The sequence below is a fragment of the Felis catus genome, chromosome B4 (assembly GCF_018350175.1).
Source record: "Felis catus isolate Fca126 chromosome B4, F.catus_Fca126_mat1.0, whole genome shotgun sequence".
NCBI lineage: Eukaryota > Metazoa > Chordata > Mammalia > Carnivora > Felidae > Felis > Felis catus.
In genome coordinates, this window is record NC_058374.1 from 49,252,821 (window position 1) to 49,272,307 (window position 19,487).

The 19,487-nt window shown below is 35.6% G+C and overlaps 1 protein-coding gene across 2 annotated transcripts in view; it reads left to right on the forward strand.

Annotated features, from left to right (window-relative positions):
- Nucleotides 1-19,487, forward strand: part of PTPRO (protein tyrosine phosphatase receptor type O) — a 242,162-nt gene that overhangs the window by 133,761 nt on the left and 88,914 nt on the right. For both annotated transcript variants that reach the window (XM_023256797.2, XM_023256798.2), the window contains exons 2-5: nt 387-660; nt 15,080-15,238; nt 16,967-17,119; nt 18,836-19,279. In XM_023256797.2, coding sequence (XP_023112565.1) covers nt 387-660; nt 15,080-15,238; nt 16,967-17,119; nt 18,836-19,279 — 1,030 coding nt within the window. The remainder of the gene's footprint in view (nt 1-386; nt 661-15,079; nt 15,239-16,966; nt 17,120-18,835; nt 19,280-19,487) is intronic.

Genomic DNA, 19,487 nt, shown 5'->3' on the forward strand with positions numbered 1-19,487 from the left:
CCGATGTAAAATAGAGTGCTTCAAACCATATAGTTTCTCCAGAATAGCTGAAACCAAGTACTTCTCTGGAAGTTCAGTGCAAGATGATTTTCATTCATTCATTCTTTACTCATTTCCACGATTTTTTAGTTGTGTTTGTTACACGACACAATCCATGAACTGGAAAGCAGATTTTCAATGGAGAAGAATCAAAAGCGAAAGCCTGAGAAGATCATTAGTCATAAGAGGGTTAAATCTCTCTCTTCCTGCTTTTCCCTGAACGCTAAAATACCTGTGTGATGCTTATCACAAATACTAGTTTTGGAAAAATGATCTCAGCATAATTTTATTGCCAATAATCTCAATTTGACCTTCATGTCCTTTTTTTTTTCTCTTCTCTCAAACAGAATGCCACAACATTCCGCGTAACTGTTCAAGATGATAATAGCATCGTTGTCTCTTTAGAAGCTTCAGATGTCACGAGTCCATCATCTGTGTATGTCGTGAAGATAACGGGGGAATCAAAAAATTACTTCTTCGAATTTGAGGAATTCAACGGCACTTTGCCTCCTCCTGTTACCTTTAAGGCTAATTATCATGGCCTTTATTACATAATCACTCTGGTAGTGGTAAATGGAAATGTGGTTACCAAGCCATCCAGATCAATCACTGTGTTAACAAGTAAGCATCATTTGTAATATCGTCCTCTTGTGTTTCTTTTTGGGGTATATTTTCTCGGGGCTCTCACTGAAAGGAAGGCAGCCCAGAATGGCAAGATCAATCGCCTTGAAGTCAGGTGAGGTAAATTCAAAGTTCTGCTTTATATTAAAAGTACAGCTGCTTGCCAGCATTTGATAATGTTTAACTGTTCCCTTTTATTTTTAAAAACTCTGCTTTAAACTCAGTGAAATAGTATGCTTTGAGACAGAATGACAATTTTAGATTCATGATTGGGCCATGTAATTTTTTGCTATATAACTTAATAGTATGATCATAACTAAACTATTTCTTTCCAGAACACATATTCTCATATTAAGTTTTGAGACAATGAATTTATACTCGTATTTCACCTGCTCAAAATTAATTATGCATTTTTAGCTGACAGAGAGAGAGAGAGACAGAGAAAAAGAGAGAGAGAGAGAAAAGATATCATTATTTATCAGTTTCTATTCTTGACCTCGCCCTCAAAATAGCCTTGGCTTCCACTGCCCAAGAAAAACACCAAGAAAAACAAATCATTGGCATTTTAACCTTCAGTAGCCCATGTCTTAAAGTAAAGAAGTGATGCTGATATTAGGAATTTTTAGGAGTGATTTTAACTATATGTGATTTTCACTTTACTCTCTGGAACTTTAATATCTAATCTCAAAGTAAGATACAGCTCTCCTGAATATGTTGAGGTATATGTTGAAAGAAAAACTGTTATCTATAAGATGGTAGAATTTATCACTACAGCAATTTAATGGCTCAGTGGAGTTCTTTTTGCTTATTGTTCTTTAGTGCAGATTTTCCAGTGGCTGCGGTTTTTTAAATGTCAGCTACATGCAATCATTTTCGCCACAATTAAGGAAAAGAACATCGTGATATTTTTCTCTTGGGATGAAAGGAAAGAGAAACATCAGGAAGCAAGAACTCAGAATCAAGCTAGGAGACATATTTTTAATATGTCTGTCAAAAATTAATTAAAGTTTCCCTTGGCAGAGTCTCAGAATCAATATTGAATCCTAAAAATTAGGAATGGAATGGCACACACCCAAGACCTTCAAGGTTTATAGATATAATGAACAAATCTACGACCTACTAGAATGAAAGGAAGAACTTGCCAGTTCTTTAAAATACTATTTTAAACAAGCTGCAGAAAAAAGGTGAATTGAGAGTTAATAGGTATGGCAACAGATCTAAGTATACAATGGCTATAATACAATTTCTTGAAATCAGAAGTCCTGCATTATTCATCTTCACAATCTCATAAGCACCTAGCATGAATTTTATACTTAATACGTGAACAATAAATATTAATTCAATTTAGTTGAGCAAGTAACGGGAGAAAGAGCAGAGGAAAAAAAAGACTAAGACAAAGCAAAATAAAAGTGTTGCTGACCTAACATTCATGAACATGCATTCAGCCACTCAAGATCAGACAAAGCTCTAGCAGTCAGCCCTTGAGCTAACGGTTCGTAAAGACATTTGATAATTAAGTAAATGATAAGTAGGTACATGGTAAGAGATTTCTATAATACCTCATTGATATTTTAGCATGTGCAATGAGTTCTATTCAAAATATATCTTTATTTTCCTTTGTGATTCCTTTTCTGACCTGTGGGCTTGGAAGTGTGTTGAATATTCAAAAGTTTGACATTTTTCAGAAATGTGAAGAAAAGGGAACTAATATGCATGGTTGGTAGGAATGCAGACTGGTGCAGCCAGTATGGAAAACAGTATGTATATTCTAGGTAAATGCTGTTGTGATCAAAAGGCATACTCTATATGATTTCAATTACTTTAAAATTGTTTCAGTTCATTTTATGGTCGCAAATATGGTCTATCTTGGGATGTATTCTGTACCCACTTGTTGGGTGAAGTTTTGATACATCTCAGGTCAAGTTGGTTGCTCAAGCCTTCTCTACCCACACTACTTTTCTGTCTACTTGTTCTAATAATGGTGGATAGTGGTGTGTGAAAGTCTCCAATTATATCTGTGGATTTGTCTGTTTCTCTTTGCACTTCTTTTAGTTTATGCTCTGCATAATTTGAACTCTGCATGAAGTTTGACTTTGTATCTTTAAACTTTTAAGATTACCATGTCTTCGTTTTTTATAATCAGGTATCATTTGACATATAAAGTTATATTAGTTTCAAGTGTACGATGTAATGATTTGATATTTGCATATACTGCAAGATCATCACAGCAAGTCCAGTTACTATTATCACCATTGAGTCTCAAATTTTGTTTCTTGCAATAAAACTTTTATGATTCACTCTCTTGACAACTTTCAAACATGCAGTACAATATTATTGACTATAGTCACTACATTATACATTACATCCCATAACTTATTTATTCTATAACTGGAAGTTTGTACCTTTTGATCCCCTTCACAAATTTTGCCCACCCCACCATCATTCTGTTCTCTGCATCTGTGAGTTTTGCCTTGTTTTGTTTGTTTTTTAGATTTTCATATACACGGGACTCTACAGTATCTGTCTTCCTCCATCTAACTTATTTCACTTCGCAGAATATGCTCACATTCCATCCAAGTTGTTGCAAATGGCAAGAATTCACTCCTTTTTATGGCTGAGTAGTATTCCACTGCACAGGTATACACCACATCTTCTTCATCCATTCATCTGTTGATGGATGTTGAGGTTGTTCCCGTATCCTGGCCATTATAAATAATTCCACAATGAACATAGAGATGCATATATCTTTTTGAATTACTGTTTTTGTTTTCTTTGGATAAATACCCAGAAGTGGAATTTCTGGATCTGGTAGCTCTCTGGTAGCCCTATTTTTAATTGTTTGAGAAATATACATACTGTTTTCCATACTGGCTGCACCAGTCTACATTCCTACCAACCATGCATATTAGTTCCCTTTTCTTCACATTCTTACCAACACTTGTTATTTCTTGTCTTTTTGATAATTACGATTCTAACAGATGTGAGGTGATATCCTGTGGTGGTTTTGATTTGCATTTCCCTGATACTTAGTGATGTTGAGCATCTTTTTATGTGCCTTTTGGACACCTGTATGTCTTCTTTGGAAAAATGTCTAGTCAGATCCCAAATATTCTGATGATAACAATAATTTTATATATGTGTGTATATATATATATATATATAACTAATTAATGTCCTTTTTATCATACTTTGATGATAACAATAATTTTATGTGTGTGTGTATGTGTGTATAACTAATTAATGTCCTTTCTTTTGATGATGAATTCCTTTAGCTTTTGCTTATCTAGAAAACTTTTTCTTTCTCCTTCAAATGTGAATGACAACCCTGCCAGATAGAGTATTCTTGGTTGGAAGTTTTTTTCCTTTCAGCACTTTGAATATATTTGTCACTCCCTTCTGGTCTATAACGTTTTTGCTGAAAAATATGCTAATAGTCTTATGGGGCTTCCCTTGTATGAAATTCCTCTTGCTACTTTTAAGATTCTCTCTTTATCTTTAACTTTTGACATTTTAATTATAATATATCTTGAGTGCATCTCTTTGGGTTCATCTTATTTGGAACTCTCTGGGCTTTCTAGACCTGAATGTCTATTTCCTTCCTCAGGTTAAGAAAGCTTTCAGCCATTATTTCTTCTAATATGTTTCCTGCCTCTTTCTATCTTCTCATTCTGGGACTTCTAGAATGCAAATGTTATTCTATTTGATGCAGTCCTACAGGTCCCTTAAACCGCTTTCATTTTTTTTATTGTTTTTTTTTCTTCTGTTTCTCTGTTTGGGTGAGTTCCACTGCTGTGTTTTCTACTGATCCTTTCTTCCATTTCATCTAGTTTGCTGTTGAATACTTGTGGTGTATTTTTCAGTTCAGTTATTGCCTTCTTCAGCTCTGTGACTACTGTTTGGTAATTTCTTATATTTTTATGTCTTTTGTTGAAATTTTCACTGTTCATTCATCCTTTTGAGTTCAGTGAACATCTTCATGACGGCTACTTCGAACCTTTTATCAGGTAAATTACTTGTCATTCATTAAGGGTTTTTTTCCTGGGGTTTTATTTTATTCTTTTGTTTGGAACATATTTCTCTGTTTCCTCATTTTGCTTGACTCTCTGTATTTGTATCTATGTATTAGGTAAAACAACTGTCTCTCCCAGTCTTGAAGGAGTGGCCTTGTGTCAGGAGAAGAACATTATCATTCAACCTTGCCCTAGCTCTTGGTTGTCTCTTGAACCTTTGTGATCAGCTAAGCAGCTTGATTTATTCTTGTTGCATCCCAGTTGGATGCTAAGGGGAGTGCTAGGATTTGTCAGTGGAGATCCCAGCGGGAGTGCTAAGATTTGTCAGTGTTCCAAAGGGAGGGATCTCAGTAAACACTTAGTTTCAGGCTGATTGGAAGCCATGCTCTCAGGCAGAAGCTTTTAAGGTGAGCAAGTATGTAAAGTCCTGAGGCACCACAACTGTAAACCCTGTTGACTTCCAAACCAGTTGATCTGGAAGAGTCCTCTGGACAACTGTTGTAAAAATCAGGGCTCCAGACAGGTATACAAGCTCCTTTCTGGGAAGTACTAGCAAGCTGTAGCAAGACTTAGAAAGATTACAAAAATGGAATTGCCTGACCTAAGTTCCCTGCGCAGTCTGTAGATGTGTGGCAAACTTGAAGACTGCCCTTCAGGCTGAAGCTCCAGGACAACTAAATAAACCTTTGTCCAGACACGCCAGTGGTATGTTTCAGTCTACTGCCTGTGCAGTGCCCTCAGGATGGGAGCCTGCCAACAACTGCCTCTCCAGTTGTTATAGTTCTGTGGGGCCCAGGGACAGAAGTCCCCAAGCCACCAGAGCCGGCTGATCAAGGAACACCCCCTTCGTGGACTGTATGGGTTTTAGGGAGGCAGTGGGAGAGCACAGGACTGAGACACAAGCACCAGCTCTAATAAGGCATGACATTTTTTTCTATATGCAATGGCCATCTTTATCCCAAGAAATATGCTTGGTGTTGAAGTTGATTTTGTCTGCTATTACTATAGATATTTTAGCTTTCTTCTGTTAAGTCTTTTCATGGTATACTTTTTTTATCCTTTTATTTTCAACCTACTTATGTCTTTATATGTAAATGGGTTTCTTAGCATTGTACTTTTTTTTCCAATCTGAAAATGTCTGAATTTTGAGCGGAGTGTTTAGACCAGCAGTATCCAATAAAAATAGGATGTTAATCATATATGTATATTAAATTTGGGGTAGACACATTAAAAAATTTTCTGAAAAGGTGAAATTAATTTTAATAACATTTTAATTACTATTAATCCACTCCATTTAAAATATTACTATTTCAGTATACAATCAATATAAAAGTTTACATATAACTTTTAAGCATAAGTTTACTAAAATCAAATAAAGCTTAAGTTCAGCTTCTCAGTTGTACTAGCCTCATGTCAAGTGGTCAGTAGTGTATGTGGCTAGTGGGTACCAATTTTGACAGTGCTCGCTTAGAGCATTTATACTTAAGATAAGTATTTATATTGTTGGATTTAATTTTAATCTACCATATTGCCAGACTGTTAGTGTGGGAGATTGAGGCAAGCTGGGTTTAAGGTATTGTCACTTTCAGTTCATCACAGATTTCAAATTTTTCCAGTGTTTTCTGCCAGCAGTGGATGAGTATATTTCTCAGTGCTCCAATTCTACCCTCAGTATCGATAAGTCCTGAACACCCGCACCACTGGTCTCCATGATTTTGCCCCTCTTCTCACAATGGATTGCTGTTGCTTTTTACTAGTGCTAAATTTTTGGTGAGCGTAAGGGAGGTTTTTAGTTCTCCTGATCCAGCCTCGGGCTTAGGCAGATCCTGTGATCCTGCTGGGAAATTGTCAGCATTCCTACCCCTCATTATACACTGACAGCTAGTCTACTTGGGTTGGAATTTCTGTCTTTTCCCCAGTAGTAGTAGAATTCTACTTTGTATGAGTGCATGATCATAGGTCCAAGGGAGATTCTGCTCCTGTCCCAGGAACAGACTCTTTCACTTCTATCCATCCCTCAGAAGGGGGTATCTTTGCCTGAGAACTTGAACAGAAAGTTGTTTCTGTCCTTCCCCAGTGCCTTAAGGCTTCTGCTTTGTATTCAGGAAAGATCCAGGGAATTGAGTAAGGTTTCAACGAGATCTATTAGTGGAGCAAATTATCACCTGCATACCTGTGCCACCCCAACCCCCTGGGGGGAGGGGAGGCTCTTACCCTCAATATTCTCCTGAGCACCTGATTAAAGCCCACAATAAGAGCTAGAAAGAGAGTGTGGACTCTACTTGTGTCTGGGACTCCCAATCATTTGAAACTAGCGCTGTCCTAGAACTTTTAGGTGGTGGAAATATTCTATATCTGCATTATAGTACAGTACAGTAGCCACTAATTTTGAATTTTATTTAATTTTGATTCATTCTGAGTCTGATTAAAATAGCCACAGGTGGCTAATAACTATTCTTTTGGACAGAGCAGTTCTAAACTGTCATTGGAAACACACTCAGCCCTTATGAATTCATTAAGATCTTAGTTGCTGTCTTCTTTCCTGCTTTAATGGGGCCCTTCCTCTTCCTGCCATGCTCTGCTACAGGTGAGAAAGTCCCTCCTGTCTGCAGGGGGCTTGCCACTACTGAGTATTTAGTTCATTCGATCGCCTGGCAACCTCACTTCCCTGACAGGTTCAAGAAAAGTTATGATCTCATGGATTATTTTGCTTTTTGTTCTTGTTGGGGGTTGAGTGTGACATTGACTTGTAGTTTTCTACATCCTAAGTGGAAGAGGAAATTTGCATTGATTTCTAAAGAGCAAAAATTAATGATAGCTTCTTATCTCTCATCTTCTCATTTTTAAAGACTCAGTTACATCCCCCCAGATTTTAAAAGGGATAATAGGTTCAGAACATAAGAACTGGGAATTAAGGCACAAATATCTTTGTGACCCTAGGCATGAGGTGACATTAGGTGACATTTGGTTTCAGCTTCCTCCTTTAAAAAAAAGTGGGAATTAAAGTACATGATGACTAAGATTAGTTTTGAGCTCTAAAATTACCATTATTTGTCAGTTAATGATGTGTTTTTTGCCATCTTTATTTTTATAACAGGCAGTTCTTTTTAAAGTTTAGGAAACATGCATAGTATCTGCTCAAGGAGTTGACACATTGTTTTTGAGAATAAAAGGGTATATTTGTTGTGTGTTAGATGCTTGTCTTGATGAAATAAGCAATGACAAAGCAACTGGCCTTGGGGCAGTCCCTTGCTATTTGTCTATAGCTGTTCTGAGTCTGATGCTCTTAGAGAAAGCTGAGAAACATGGCAAAAAAAAAAAAAATCAGCACAAAGAAGTCAGTTGGCCATTTCAAAGGAATTTTACAACCCTTAGGCCCTGACATCTGATTAATATTTAATTGATTGAGAACCTTCAGTATATTGTCTGCGCTTTAGAGAGAAGTTGCTTCTCAATAGATACATTAATACATGAAAACAATTGCTTAAAAATTGGGGAAATGTTATTTATATCCCCCTGTCTCATGGGTTAGTAAAATCTGAGAGAGAGTAGTTGTAAACATTGCCAAACACTTTAGAGACACTCTTCAAATATATTTATAATATATTCTACAAATATAAACATATATCCATACATTATACAAATATAATGTATTATAAATAAAAATAATGCATGAGTTTTTAGTTTATTTATTGTGCACATTCTGTATGTCACATCTTATGTTCTAGAAAAATAAAGATAAATAAATACCCACACTGAAAGATGGTATACTATGGTGTAAAAAACAGACAAACCATTACAAAAATATACATGCTGTAAGAGATTTATGTGAGAGAGACTGCCCAGCTCTCCTAAGAAACATTGGGAAGGCACCTTAGAAGAAAATGTATTGAAAATTTAAGGGAAATTTGTTAAATGAATAAAGAATGTAAAACATTACAACAGTGTCAAAGGGAAGCATATTTGCAAAGAATGGAGGCTTGCATAGCATGACCCACTTGTAAATTACAAGGAATTATGATGGCAAGCATCCATGGTTCCAGAAAATGATAGGAAAAGAGGCTAGGAAACTTGAGAAGAACCTTGACTACCTTACAAAGGAGTGTAGACTTTCTGGAAGAGATGAGGAATGGTGACAGATGCAAAGACATGACGTAGTAAGATCTCACTGGGGAAAGCTCCTTATTATACCAGAGTGGCAAGTCATAGAATCCTGAATCGTGCGTTGGAATGGGCAAGTTGTCAAGCAGGTAATTTGAGTAGTGGTTCAAAGTATGAACTTTAAAGCAAGTAAAGAAATCTAGAAACCATATGTGTAGCATTAGATAGGTTGTTGTTTTCTTGAAATCTTAGTTTCTAAGTCTGTAATCTGTCCCAGTGGTTGGGGTTTCTGTAGAGACTTAGATAATAATTATTTTGGGGTTTTTTTGTTGTTGCAGTTATTCAACTCTGTTGTTGCAGCACAAAAGGAGCCATAGGCAGTATGGAAGCAACCAAGCATGGTTGTGTTCCAGCAAAACTTTATTTCAGGACACCAAAATTTTAATTTCATATAATTTTGATGTGTCATGAAAAACTATTCTTCTGTTAATTTTTTCAACTATTTAAAAATGTAAAGGCCATTCCTACCTCACAAGTCATATAAAGACAAGTGGCAGGCCAGATTTGTCTTGGGGGCCGTACGTTTGCTGATTTGGGAGAGGGTGCTGTAAAACAACGTCAGTATTTTGTAATGCGAGAAATGTTAAAATAAACTCCTTAACAAAATGTGTAGCACTTAAAATAAGATCAATAAATACAAATAATACCAATGTCATTAAATAGAACATTACTCAAGGGGTTGGAAGCAAAAGAGAGTCAACACAGAGTAGGCAGGGCAGAGGCAGTGAGGTAGAAGTAACTGGTTTAAGGCAGAGATTCTGACAAAAGTGAGAGCACCAGGTAGCCTGCAGGCTTAAAGATTTTGAGCAGACACAAGTAGAAAAAATTCAGGTGAGATTTGAGGCAGGGAGAATAATTTGGAAAGCTGTTGAAATATTCTGGGAAAGAAACAGTGAAGACTTGAACTAAGCTTATGGGTGTGATGGGAGCCATGACTCTTGGACCACAGGAGGCTGCTGCCGCCAGCTCACGTCAGTAGCCTGCTTGAATAGAGCTGAGATGTCAGGTTAGGTTCCAAATCACCATCTAAACGTTTATTTTTGAGGCAGGGGGGAGGGACAGAGAGAGAGGGAAACAGAAGATCAGAGCCCGACACGGGGCTCAAACTGATGAACCATGAGATCATGACTTGAGCCAAAGCCAGACACTTAACCAACTGAGCCGCCCAGGTGCCCCTCCAAATCACCATCTAAACATAAGTTAGGAACTCTGGCCTGGGACCTGGGAACAGTCTTTTTTTTTTTTCTCCATCAGAAGTGAGGGTCTAGTCACAGGTTTCTTTCCCTCAAGAGAAATGTGTTAGAACAGGTAGATTCTTAGATTGATCACATCAAAAGCAAGGATACTGGTCACTGACCCAACAGCTCTTTTAGTTTTAATCCATCAAAACAGAGCAATCTCAGAAAGAAGCACCTCTCAGCACTTAGCAGTTACCCATAAGCACAGGGCTAATTCCATTTTCTTGAAAATAGTATTCGTCCCACATTTGTTTTGTTGCTTCATCATCTAAGCTAGTCACCTACAGAACTTTAAGAAACTCCTTATTCATGATTGTCATGAATGATTCAAAGGTAATTAAGGAACACAAAACAGTCTTCAATTTAAACATCAGATTTTATTATGGGGACACCTAATGAGAAAAAAATAATCATATTAAATGTCATTAAAATTTTTTTGATTAAAAGAAAAAATGGGAATTTAATGTTAGGATTTCTAGCAAAAATAATGCAGTAAATACATGCTTGTGATGCACTTTTTACTCCTACCACAAAGCAAAAAGAAAACCGTAAGTACATTGGTAGCCTCAAAAATAAGTTAGTTGTCTCTAAGAATAACACAACAGAAACTCCAAGCAAGGAGGTGCACTGAAGCCCTGGGGCCTCTGTGCTCTATATTTGAAAGAAGACAGCCCTGATCTTGGGCCCCAGTAGAATATGGATTGAAATTCTTCATACTAGATGGGCACTGAGCTAGGCTTTCTGCTTGGAGCAGAGATGCTTTCTGCCTGTGATACAATTATAGATGGAAGCCTTGAGATGCAAGGAACACACACAGTCAGTTTTACTATCAAGGACCAAGCTAGTTACCCTCTAATTTGGAATGAATGTGTGATAGCCACTCTATCTCCCACAATATCAAGAATTTCAGGTAACATCGTATGCCCTGTTTCTAGACTAGGGGATGTGGTGAGCTGAAAGAAAGCTATGGCTAAACTGCCTCAACAGTAGGAAACAAGAAATGGGACAAAAAGAAAACAAAAAATTAGCCTAGGGCCTGCATTTCAAAACACACAAAGAAATGTCTGCTAAAAAAGTTCAAAACAACGCCTCTAACATTGCAAATTATATTTTATATAGCAATCTGACAACAAATGTACAGTATGCTATGATGTACAAAGAAATAAATATAAGAATTGCATCAATTTAAAGGGATTAAAAAATTATGAAGCAAAGATTGGCAGAAATTAAGCAAAAATATCAAAAAAGCATAAAATAAATGTTTTAGAAATTAAAAATACACTTATTTAATTTAATATTTAATTGGTTAGATGAGACAAAATTATCTGAATGCATCAAATTTAAATTTAATTGAAAAACTTCAGTAGTTGGGATAAATTCTATACTGATAACAGTTAAATAGCTAATAAACTGAAAGATAATACTGTGTGATTGCTTTATAATTATAATTGCCTTACAATTCTCAGGTAGGAAGATGGGAGAGGTTCTAAGAGGTTAAGAGTTCAAGAAAAAGAGAATTGAGGAAATGATGGGCACAATATTTCAAGAGTTGATTATGAAAACTTCCAAGACTTGAAGAGTGACATCAATCTATAGATGGACAAAGCATTCCTGGTAGCGTAATTCAAAAATAAGACAACACCTATATATGTGATGGTGAAACCGCAGATTACCAAGAATAAATAAAAAGCTTAGAACCTACCAAAGGAAAACCAGTATCATATCTACAAAGGAAAAATGACAGAAGTTTTCTCTTGCACAGTAATTGATTAAAGAAACAATGGAGCAATAGCTTCAAAGTAGTGAGAGGAAATCTTGTAATTTTATGCCCAGCTAAACTACATCAAGAATGAAGATAAGGAACTTGTCTAGAATACAAAGTCTAGGAGAATTTAACACTTAGACTCTAACTTAAATAACTATTAAGTGATGTGTTTTAACAAGGAAGATAAATCTAGAAGGAAGGCACAGGACACACACACAAGAAAACAAACCAAAAAAAGAACCTGTGGGAATGTGGAATACAACAAAAGTTGTATTACAAATTAGCAGAAGAATATGGAAAAAGAATCCATGAAACAGGCAAAAGAACCAATTTTACGAAAAGAAAGGCTGAATGACTAACATTAGAAAAGATAATTAACCTCTTTCATGAATTAAAAGAAACAAACTTTCACATGGCAAATTTCATGTGGCAAAAATTAAAAAGGCTGATATGAGCAAGTGCTGGATAAGAATATGGAAAAAGAGGGACTATCATACACTGCTTATCAAAATGTAAATTGCCAGAAAGTTAGAACACATTTTTACAATAGCTCATACAATTGAAGATGTGCATACCATACTATCCAGGATTTCCAGCTTCCAGAAACATGTCCCAAGATTATTGCAGCATTATTTGCAAAAGTGAATGACTGAAAGCAATCTATCTAACAAAATAACAGATAAACAGTATAGTGTGTATAATTCTAAAGTGAACACTAAAATAAACTTCCTAGAAATACTCGAATCAAGGTGGACAAATCTCAAAAGCAGTGATAGGTAGTAGAAGTAAGCTTCAGAATGATTCATATAATATGAGACCGTTTACATACTTTAAAACACGTAAAATAACATTTCACATGGATGTCGTACACATATAAATATAAAAATAAAAACACATCAGAAGATAACCACCAAGTTCAGAGTAATAATTGACTTCTGGCCATTGTGGGAAGGCAAATAGGATCTGAGTAAGTTATATGAGGGAGTTGCAAATATATTTTGTAATGCTGAACTTCTGGAACAATAAAAAGATTGAGGACAAAAAAATTATAAACAAGCAAAAGTAATAAATGATACACATATTCTAATAATTCTATTTCTTTATCTAGTCCAGCCTGGTCCCCAAGGCAAGAAATGGAAGTGTAAAGAGGAAGGAATATTGAATTAGAGCAGAATTTAACCTTGTCATCACTGAAAAACACATAATAACAGCTCTGGTTTATAGCACACCCCTTAACTGCAAAAAAGAAAAAGAATGAGGGAAGGAACTAGAGAGACAGTAAAACATTTTTAGAGAATGCATTTGAGTGCTATTGAAAATAGTAATTCTTGGATTGAATTTGCCTCTGTAATGCCTGGGCTTGCAGTTTAGAATTTATAGCTGACCTGGGTCACTTAGGTTGAAGCTCAGAGAATTATAAGAAGCGAACATGCAAATAGGCATTTTTAAAATTCTTTTAGTTTAAATTTAAGTAACTTGCAGTAGAAAAAAAAATATCACAAAATAAAATACCCATGCTGTAATCCTCATCTATCTCTTGAATTTCAAAGTTGGGCTGTGGCTTTGATGTGCATACTCCATGCCACAGGGAATGAAAGATTGGGTGGGCCTCTCACTTTTCCATAGACAGAACCCTGGTGAGGGTGGGAAACAGGACTCCAGGCCTGGAAGAGTCCGTGCTCAGTGGCTGCTTTTTGTTGTTAGCTTTCATTTTGGTTCTCTTAGATCCAGAGGCAGTAGGTGGATTTGGTAGACTCCCTGGGTTAGTAAAGGGACTGGGTTGAAAGAAAGACCTTCAAATAGTTCAAAACTTCTTTGGCATTAATCAAAGAGCAATACTCAAGAGTCTTCAGGGGTTGGTTGGTGGGTTTGCTAACATGACAAAGTGAATTCACTCTGTAATTGTTACCTTTAAGCAGGAAGACTCAGGACACATCAAAGATAAAATAGAAGCATTTTAACCAGAGAATATAGCATGTAGTCTACAGGGACATGATCACAATATATACCCTAATCTGAAGGCCCTTCCTGACTTTTTGATAGTTTGGCTTGGTTTTTTAAGAAAATTCCAGGAAAAATCAAAGCTTTAACATGTTGCTTCAATCCTTCCTGGATCTCTTTAATCAAAAGCAAAAGCTAAAATAGATTATGATCCTGGAGGGCAAAATGAAAAATATTTTTTTTCATTGGGTGAGACAAAGTAGATTGAAACAAGGTAGGTACTTGATAATTGTGGAATAAGTTAAATTAAATTTTGATGTCCTATGATATCAAAATTGAAAATTTAAAAGTGTAAAATTTAAAGTAAGGATATTGCTTCCCTTTGGACTATAGATGATTTCCAAGAATTGCTAATGCTAACACTTTGAATCAAATTTATTTTTTTCTGTAATACAATAGTTGACTCCAAACCAAGTTATTTAAAAGATTTTCTCGAATAAAATGAATTCAAGTAAAACTTATCCAACAGCACCATAAGAGGGGCGCAGGAGTTCAATTTTTTTACAAGATTTTTGCTGAAGAATGGGTTATGGAGGAGATGCACACATACATTAAATTGCAGTTTTAAAAAATGAGTATTTAAAAAGTTTGTAATGAATTAATAAGTCAATCGAAATATAAATGAACATTTTTTCAAACTTCTGCAGGAAGAGGGGTTTGATAAACACCATAAATTATGATTCTTACAACCTAGGATGGTTTGCATTCTTATACTTAATATAGAAAAATAAGTAGTAACTTCACACACAAAAATAAAAGATGACATAAACATTTATCCTTGGTCAGGGCCAAATGTATTTTCTGCTGCAGGTCTGTTTTTAATATCAAGTTTTCTTGGCTTGGAAAAAAGAAAAATGAACTAGGAATTTGAAGACATCGGCTCTGCCACATACTTAAGTTGCTTTTAACAAATAATTTAAAGTCTCTGAATCATCATCATTATTTTTATCGGTTGAATGGTAGTATTTACATTTGCTCATCTTAGATCTCAGGGTTGTTGCAAAGGCAAGTGGAAAAATGAATATGAAAGTTCTTTGAAAGGCACAAAACACCTTATAAATGTATTCTGTTAGTTACTGCTAAGTAGACCAGTCAGCTCATAAGTATGCAGCAGTTTAATGCTCATGGATAATAAAAGTATATAAAGTTTTGATAGGCATAATTTTTGGTACTTGCAAGTACTGATAATGATTTTTGTCCCTTTTCCTCCACTTCCCCTTTCTCCATGTACTTCCCTTCTGCAGAACCCCTACCTGTAACCAGTGTTTCAATATATGACTATAAACCTTCTCCTGAAACAGGAGTCCTGTTTGAAATTCATTATCCAGAAAAATATAATGTTTTCACAAGAGTAAACATAAGCTACTGGGAAGGTAAAGACTTCCGAACAATGCTATATAAAGGTAAGAGGCAAAAGGAACAGTGTTGAATGATAACAATTCCTTTTTACATGATGTTTGCCAAAAGGTCTTCTCTCTTGCTCTAAAGAGGTCTCAGGGTTCACTATCTGACCATAAAAGAACCATTACAAAGAAGTATTAATTAATGAAAATCTTGCCGTCATGAATCTTAGAACATCTGGTTTGCTAGAGTCACGTGCAATGCATAAGCATAAGAAATACTCAAATTATTACCACTTTATATGTACAGCATGTCTGGTACAAGAAATAAATTAAAACTTAAGCTTAGAAACACGTCACCCTACCACTTCCTTCCAGGTGTGTTAGAAGGGCATTTCTAGAACTAAGAAGCTAGAAAGTCACCTTCCACCAAGTTTGACTTGGAGGTGGTCCAAGACTATTCTCAAAGGCAAATGATAATGCTTTTTTGTACCCTTGGATGTATTTGTTATCTGTATGACCAGCTAAATGATTTCATGCATTAAAATACAAAAGTTGGTTTCATTGTTTGTACTGTCTTGATGGGAAAGGAGAAAGACAATCCTATGGGAATCAATCTCAAAAAAACCTGCTCAACTTCTCTGAGTAGACTCTTAGAGGAGGATAGAGAAGGAAGGGTGGAAGGGGAGCATTCAGCTCCATTGGGAGTGAATTGGGAAGGAAAGGAACCTAGAACTCTCAGGATACGACATGTAACATTTCTCTGTTGGCTGGTTGTAACTGGAAACATGTACTAGGGAGGTGGAAAATGGGTCCCAAACTACACAGGGCATGATATCCAGAAAAGTGTCCTTTTGACTTGTTGCTTTTACAAACTCGTTTCTTCCATGGATATTTTTATGAGACATTGTTTAAAACACATGCATTGATTTTACAGTTTTTGAAACTTTAAAAAATGAAATAAATATAATCATGAACTCCACAAATTAATCACATTTTTTATTTTCCATGAGAACAGATTATCTGCAAAATAATAAACGGGACCTTATTTGCTTAGTGATTGCCTGCAAATCCAAGTTCATGAATGACTGAGATGCGGTCTGTGGAATTTTTGTTGAGTTTAAAGCCAGCAGTTTTAAAATAAGTTAATTAATATGCTCTCCTTTTTAAGTTAATTGTTTAAACTATTTTTGGCTTTTAGTTCAATAAGTGATATTTTTAGTTTCTTTGCCATGTTTCTTCCTGATTTGGATTGGAATCTTAAATTTATTATTTTCCGAATGTTTTCCAAATGAAATCCAGATTTGTATTTTCTTCTGTTTTTGATCAAATGCTATCTGCCAACTCGCAGATAAACCATTCTACTTTAAGAATGGGCCAGTTTTTACAAGTGAGCCTAGTGAAAACATGTCTTATAAAATTATTTTTTCCTAAGTCATAAAGTGGCAAACTATCTTTGATTTTTATCATAAAGTAGATGGCTAGCATAAACCTAATCTCGATAATTTCTATATACTATTTTCTCCATTTAATGCACCAAATGTCCCTGCAATAAAAATTTAATTCCAATTGTATCCAATTCTTGTGGAAAAAGCTTTTCAGGATTTTGGACCGAAAGATCCAAATTTTCACCTCTAACCTTATGCCAAGTTTGTATTACAGACCATGCCAGAAGTTGAAGGGGATATTATTTTATGGCAATTTAATTATGATTGTTTAGAACTTCCTAAACAGACGTGGCATTTAGGAGACCAGAATTGTAATATAATTGATTTTTTTTTTTCTTCTCAGATTTCTTTAAGGGAAAAACAGTATTTAATCACTGGCTGCCAGGAATATGTTATAGTAATATCACTTTTCAGCTGGTATCTGAGGCAACTTTTAATAAAAGTACTCTTGTGGAGTACAGTGGTGTTAGTCATGAACCCAAACAACATAGAACTGGTAAGTCTTCTGGAGAATCAAATTTAGTGAAAAAACAATTAAGTTATATGTTTGTTGCATATAAATATTCTATCATTCTAAGAAAAATTCTGTTCCAGAGCTAAGAAATGAGATACATATATATTTGTAATAGTATTAAACAAATTCTCTATCAGTGTAAGAGGAGCTGAGTAAAATATCCAAAAAAAAAAAAAAAATCTAAAATATATCAATGTAATCATAGACTTACAATCTTGGTTTGGAAAATAGTATGTGATATGACTAAAAGTTACAATTAAGTGACTTAACATGACCAAGTAGACATCTATTATTCTGTAACCTGGTAAAATGCTCATATGGCAGATAAACAGATAAGAGATGTTCTAGTACAGAATATCAGATTACTCAAGGAAAATATTGGGATTCATATGTATCAAAAACTTGGAGTGTTTAATTTTAGTAGCATCACTAATACGAAGCACGGTTATGGGATGGATGGATGGATGGATGGACATAAATACACACATACTCAATGCCTGTCACCAATACCAATATAGTTGACATTACCTGTGCCTAATGACATTACCTTTGCTTAAATTACTCATTATGAATGTTGGAGATGCCTTTCATATGAACGTTGGGAATGGACTGTAATAGATTACCCCTGAGGCCCTGCCAGTCTGAATTCTAAGATGCTATGATTTTCATTAATTAGACCAAGACAAAGAAATTATTTCAGCTAAATAGGTTATTCACCTCAATACACTTACAAATAAGTCTATTTGTATTTTTAATTATTCAGTTACAGTACACTTACAAATAAATCACTTACAAATAAGAATCTATTTGTATTTTTAATTATTCAGTTCAACTAAGGAAGCATTACCAATTGAATGACTTCTACCTGGAAGTTGTTCTAAGTATGAGAGATGTAGACAAAATCTGGTGAGATAGGTTCCCTGTCCTCAAAAAATGGTAGAGATACAATACAAACGGCAATCATACATGGCAGAAGGTGATAAATGTCATAAGAGGTGCAAAGTTATATAACTGCACAGAGGAGGGAAAGATTAATTTTTATTAGAAATTCATGAACAAAGTGATATTTAAGCTGCTCTTTGAAGGATAGGTAGAAACTGTTGCAGGTAGAGACCATATGGTGTGCCTTCACAATTTTCTCCCTCTAGAAAAGTATATTTCCATAATTCACAAATTGATTTTGGGCTCATATGTTTCATTCTAGAGAGGTAAGGTGTGAAGCCATATTTCTAACATGTGTGTTATTGTTTCTAGAGACATGTATTTACCTTTTCTAAGCGCAGCTGTGTCACAGGGAACATTTTTATCTTGATAGCTAAAGTACACTATAGCTGCTTGCTGGTAAGAAAGATCCAGTGGCGAGACTCAATTGCTTTAAAAGGAGATTTTGATAAGCCGAAGAATATTTACAAAGCTCTGCTTTGGGCATGGTGAAATTACCTGTTGGACAAGCATACTATCACTTGTTACTGTATTTGAAATATGAGTGGTGATACACCAATGTGAATACATCGTGCGCAAAATCTTAGATAAATGTGCACTCGACACCACAGTAGTTCTCGATGTAGATTATCTTCATATAGTAGTAGTAAAACGAACCTCTGTTTTGTAAATCCGCTTGCATATTTGACTCACGAATAACTATTTGCTGTCATAGAATTAAAAATCACTCGAGAATGAACATTGTCTCCCTTACAGCCCCGTACCCACCTCGAAATATCTCAGTTCGCATTGTAAACTCGAACAAGAACAATTGGGAAGAGCAGAGTGGCAGTTTCCCAGAGGAATCCTTCATGAGATCACAAGATACAATGGGAAAAGACAAACTCTTCCGTTTTACAGACGAAACCCCAGAAATGCCCTCTGGCAACATTTCTTCTGGTTGGCCTGATTTTAACAGCAGTGACTACGAAACTACATCCCAGCCGTACTGGTGGGGCAGCGCATCGACAGCTCCTGAAAGCGAAGATGACTTTGTCAGCGTACTTCCCGTGGAGTATGAACATAACAGTACACTCAGTGACACTGAGAAATCAACATCAGGCCCCTTCTCATTTTTTCCTGTACAAATGATTTTGAACTGGTTACCACCCAAACCACCCACTGCCTTTGATGGGTTCCATATCCACATAGAAAGAGAAGGTAACGTAATAGGAAATCAGTGAAAATAGCAAACGGTGTGCAAAGGAAAGGAAATTGAAATGTTTTCAAACTAAATTTAGAAAAAAAGACTGCTGGTAGACAGTTAAGATTTCAAGATAAATGGTAAAGGAAGGGAAGAGTCTAATTGAGTAGCAACGTGGACTGAGATTAGAAAACAAAACTGAACAGGTAGGATCAGCATCCAAGG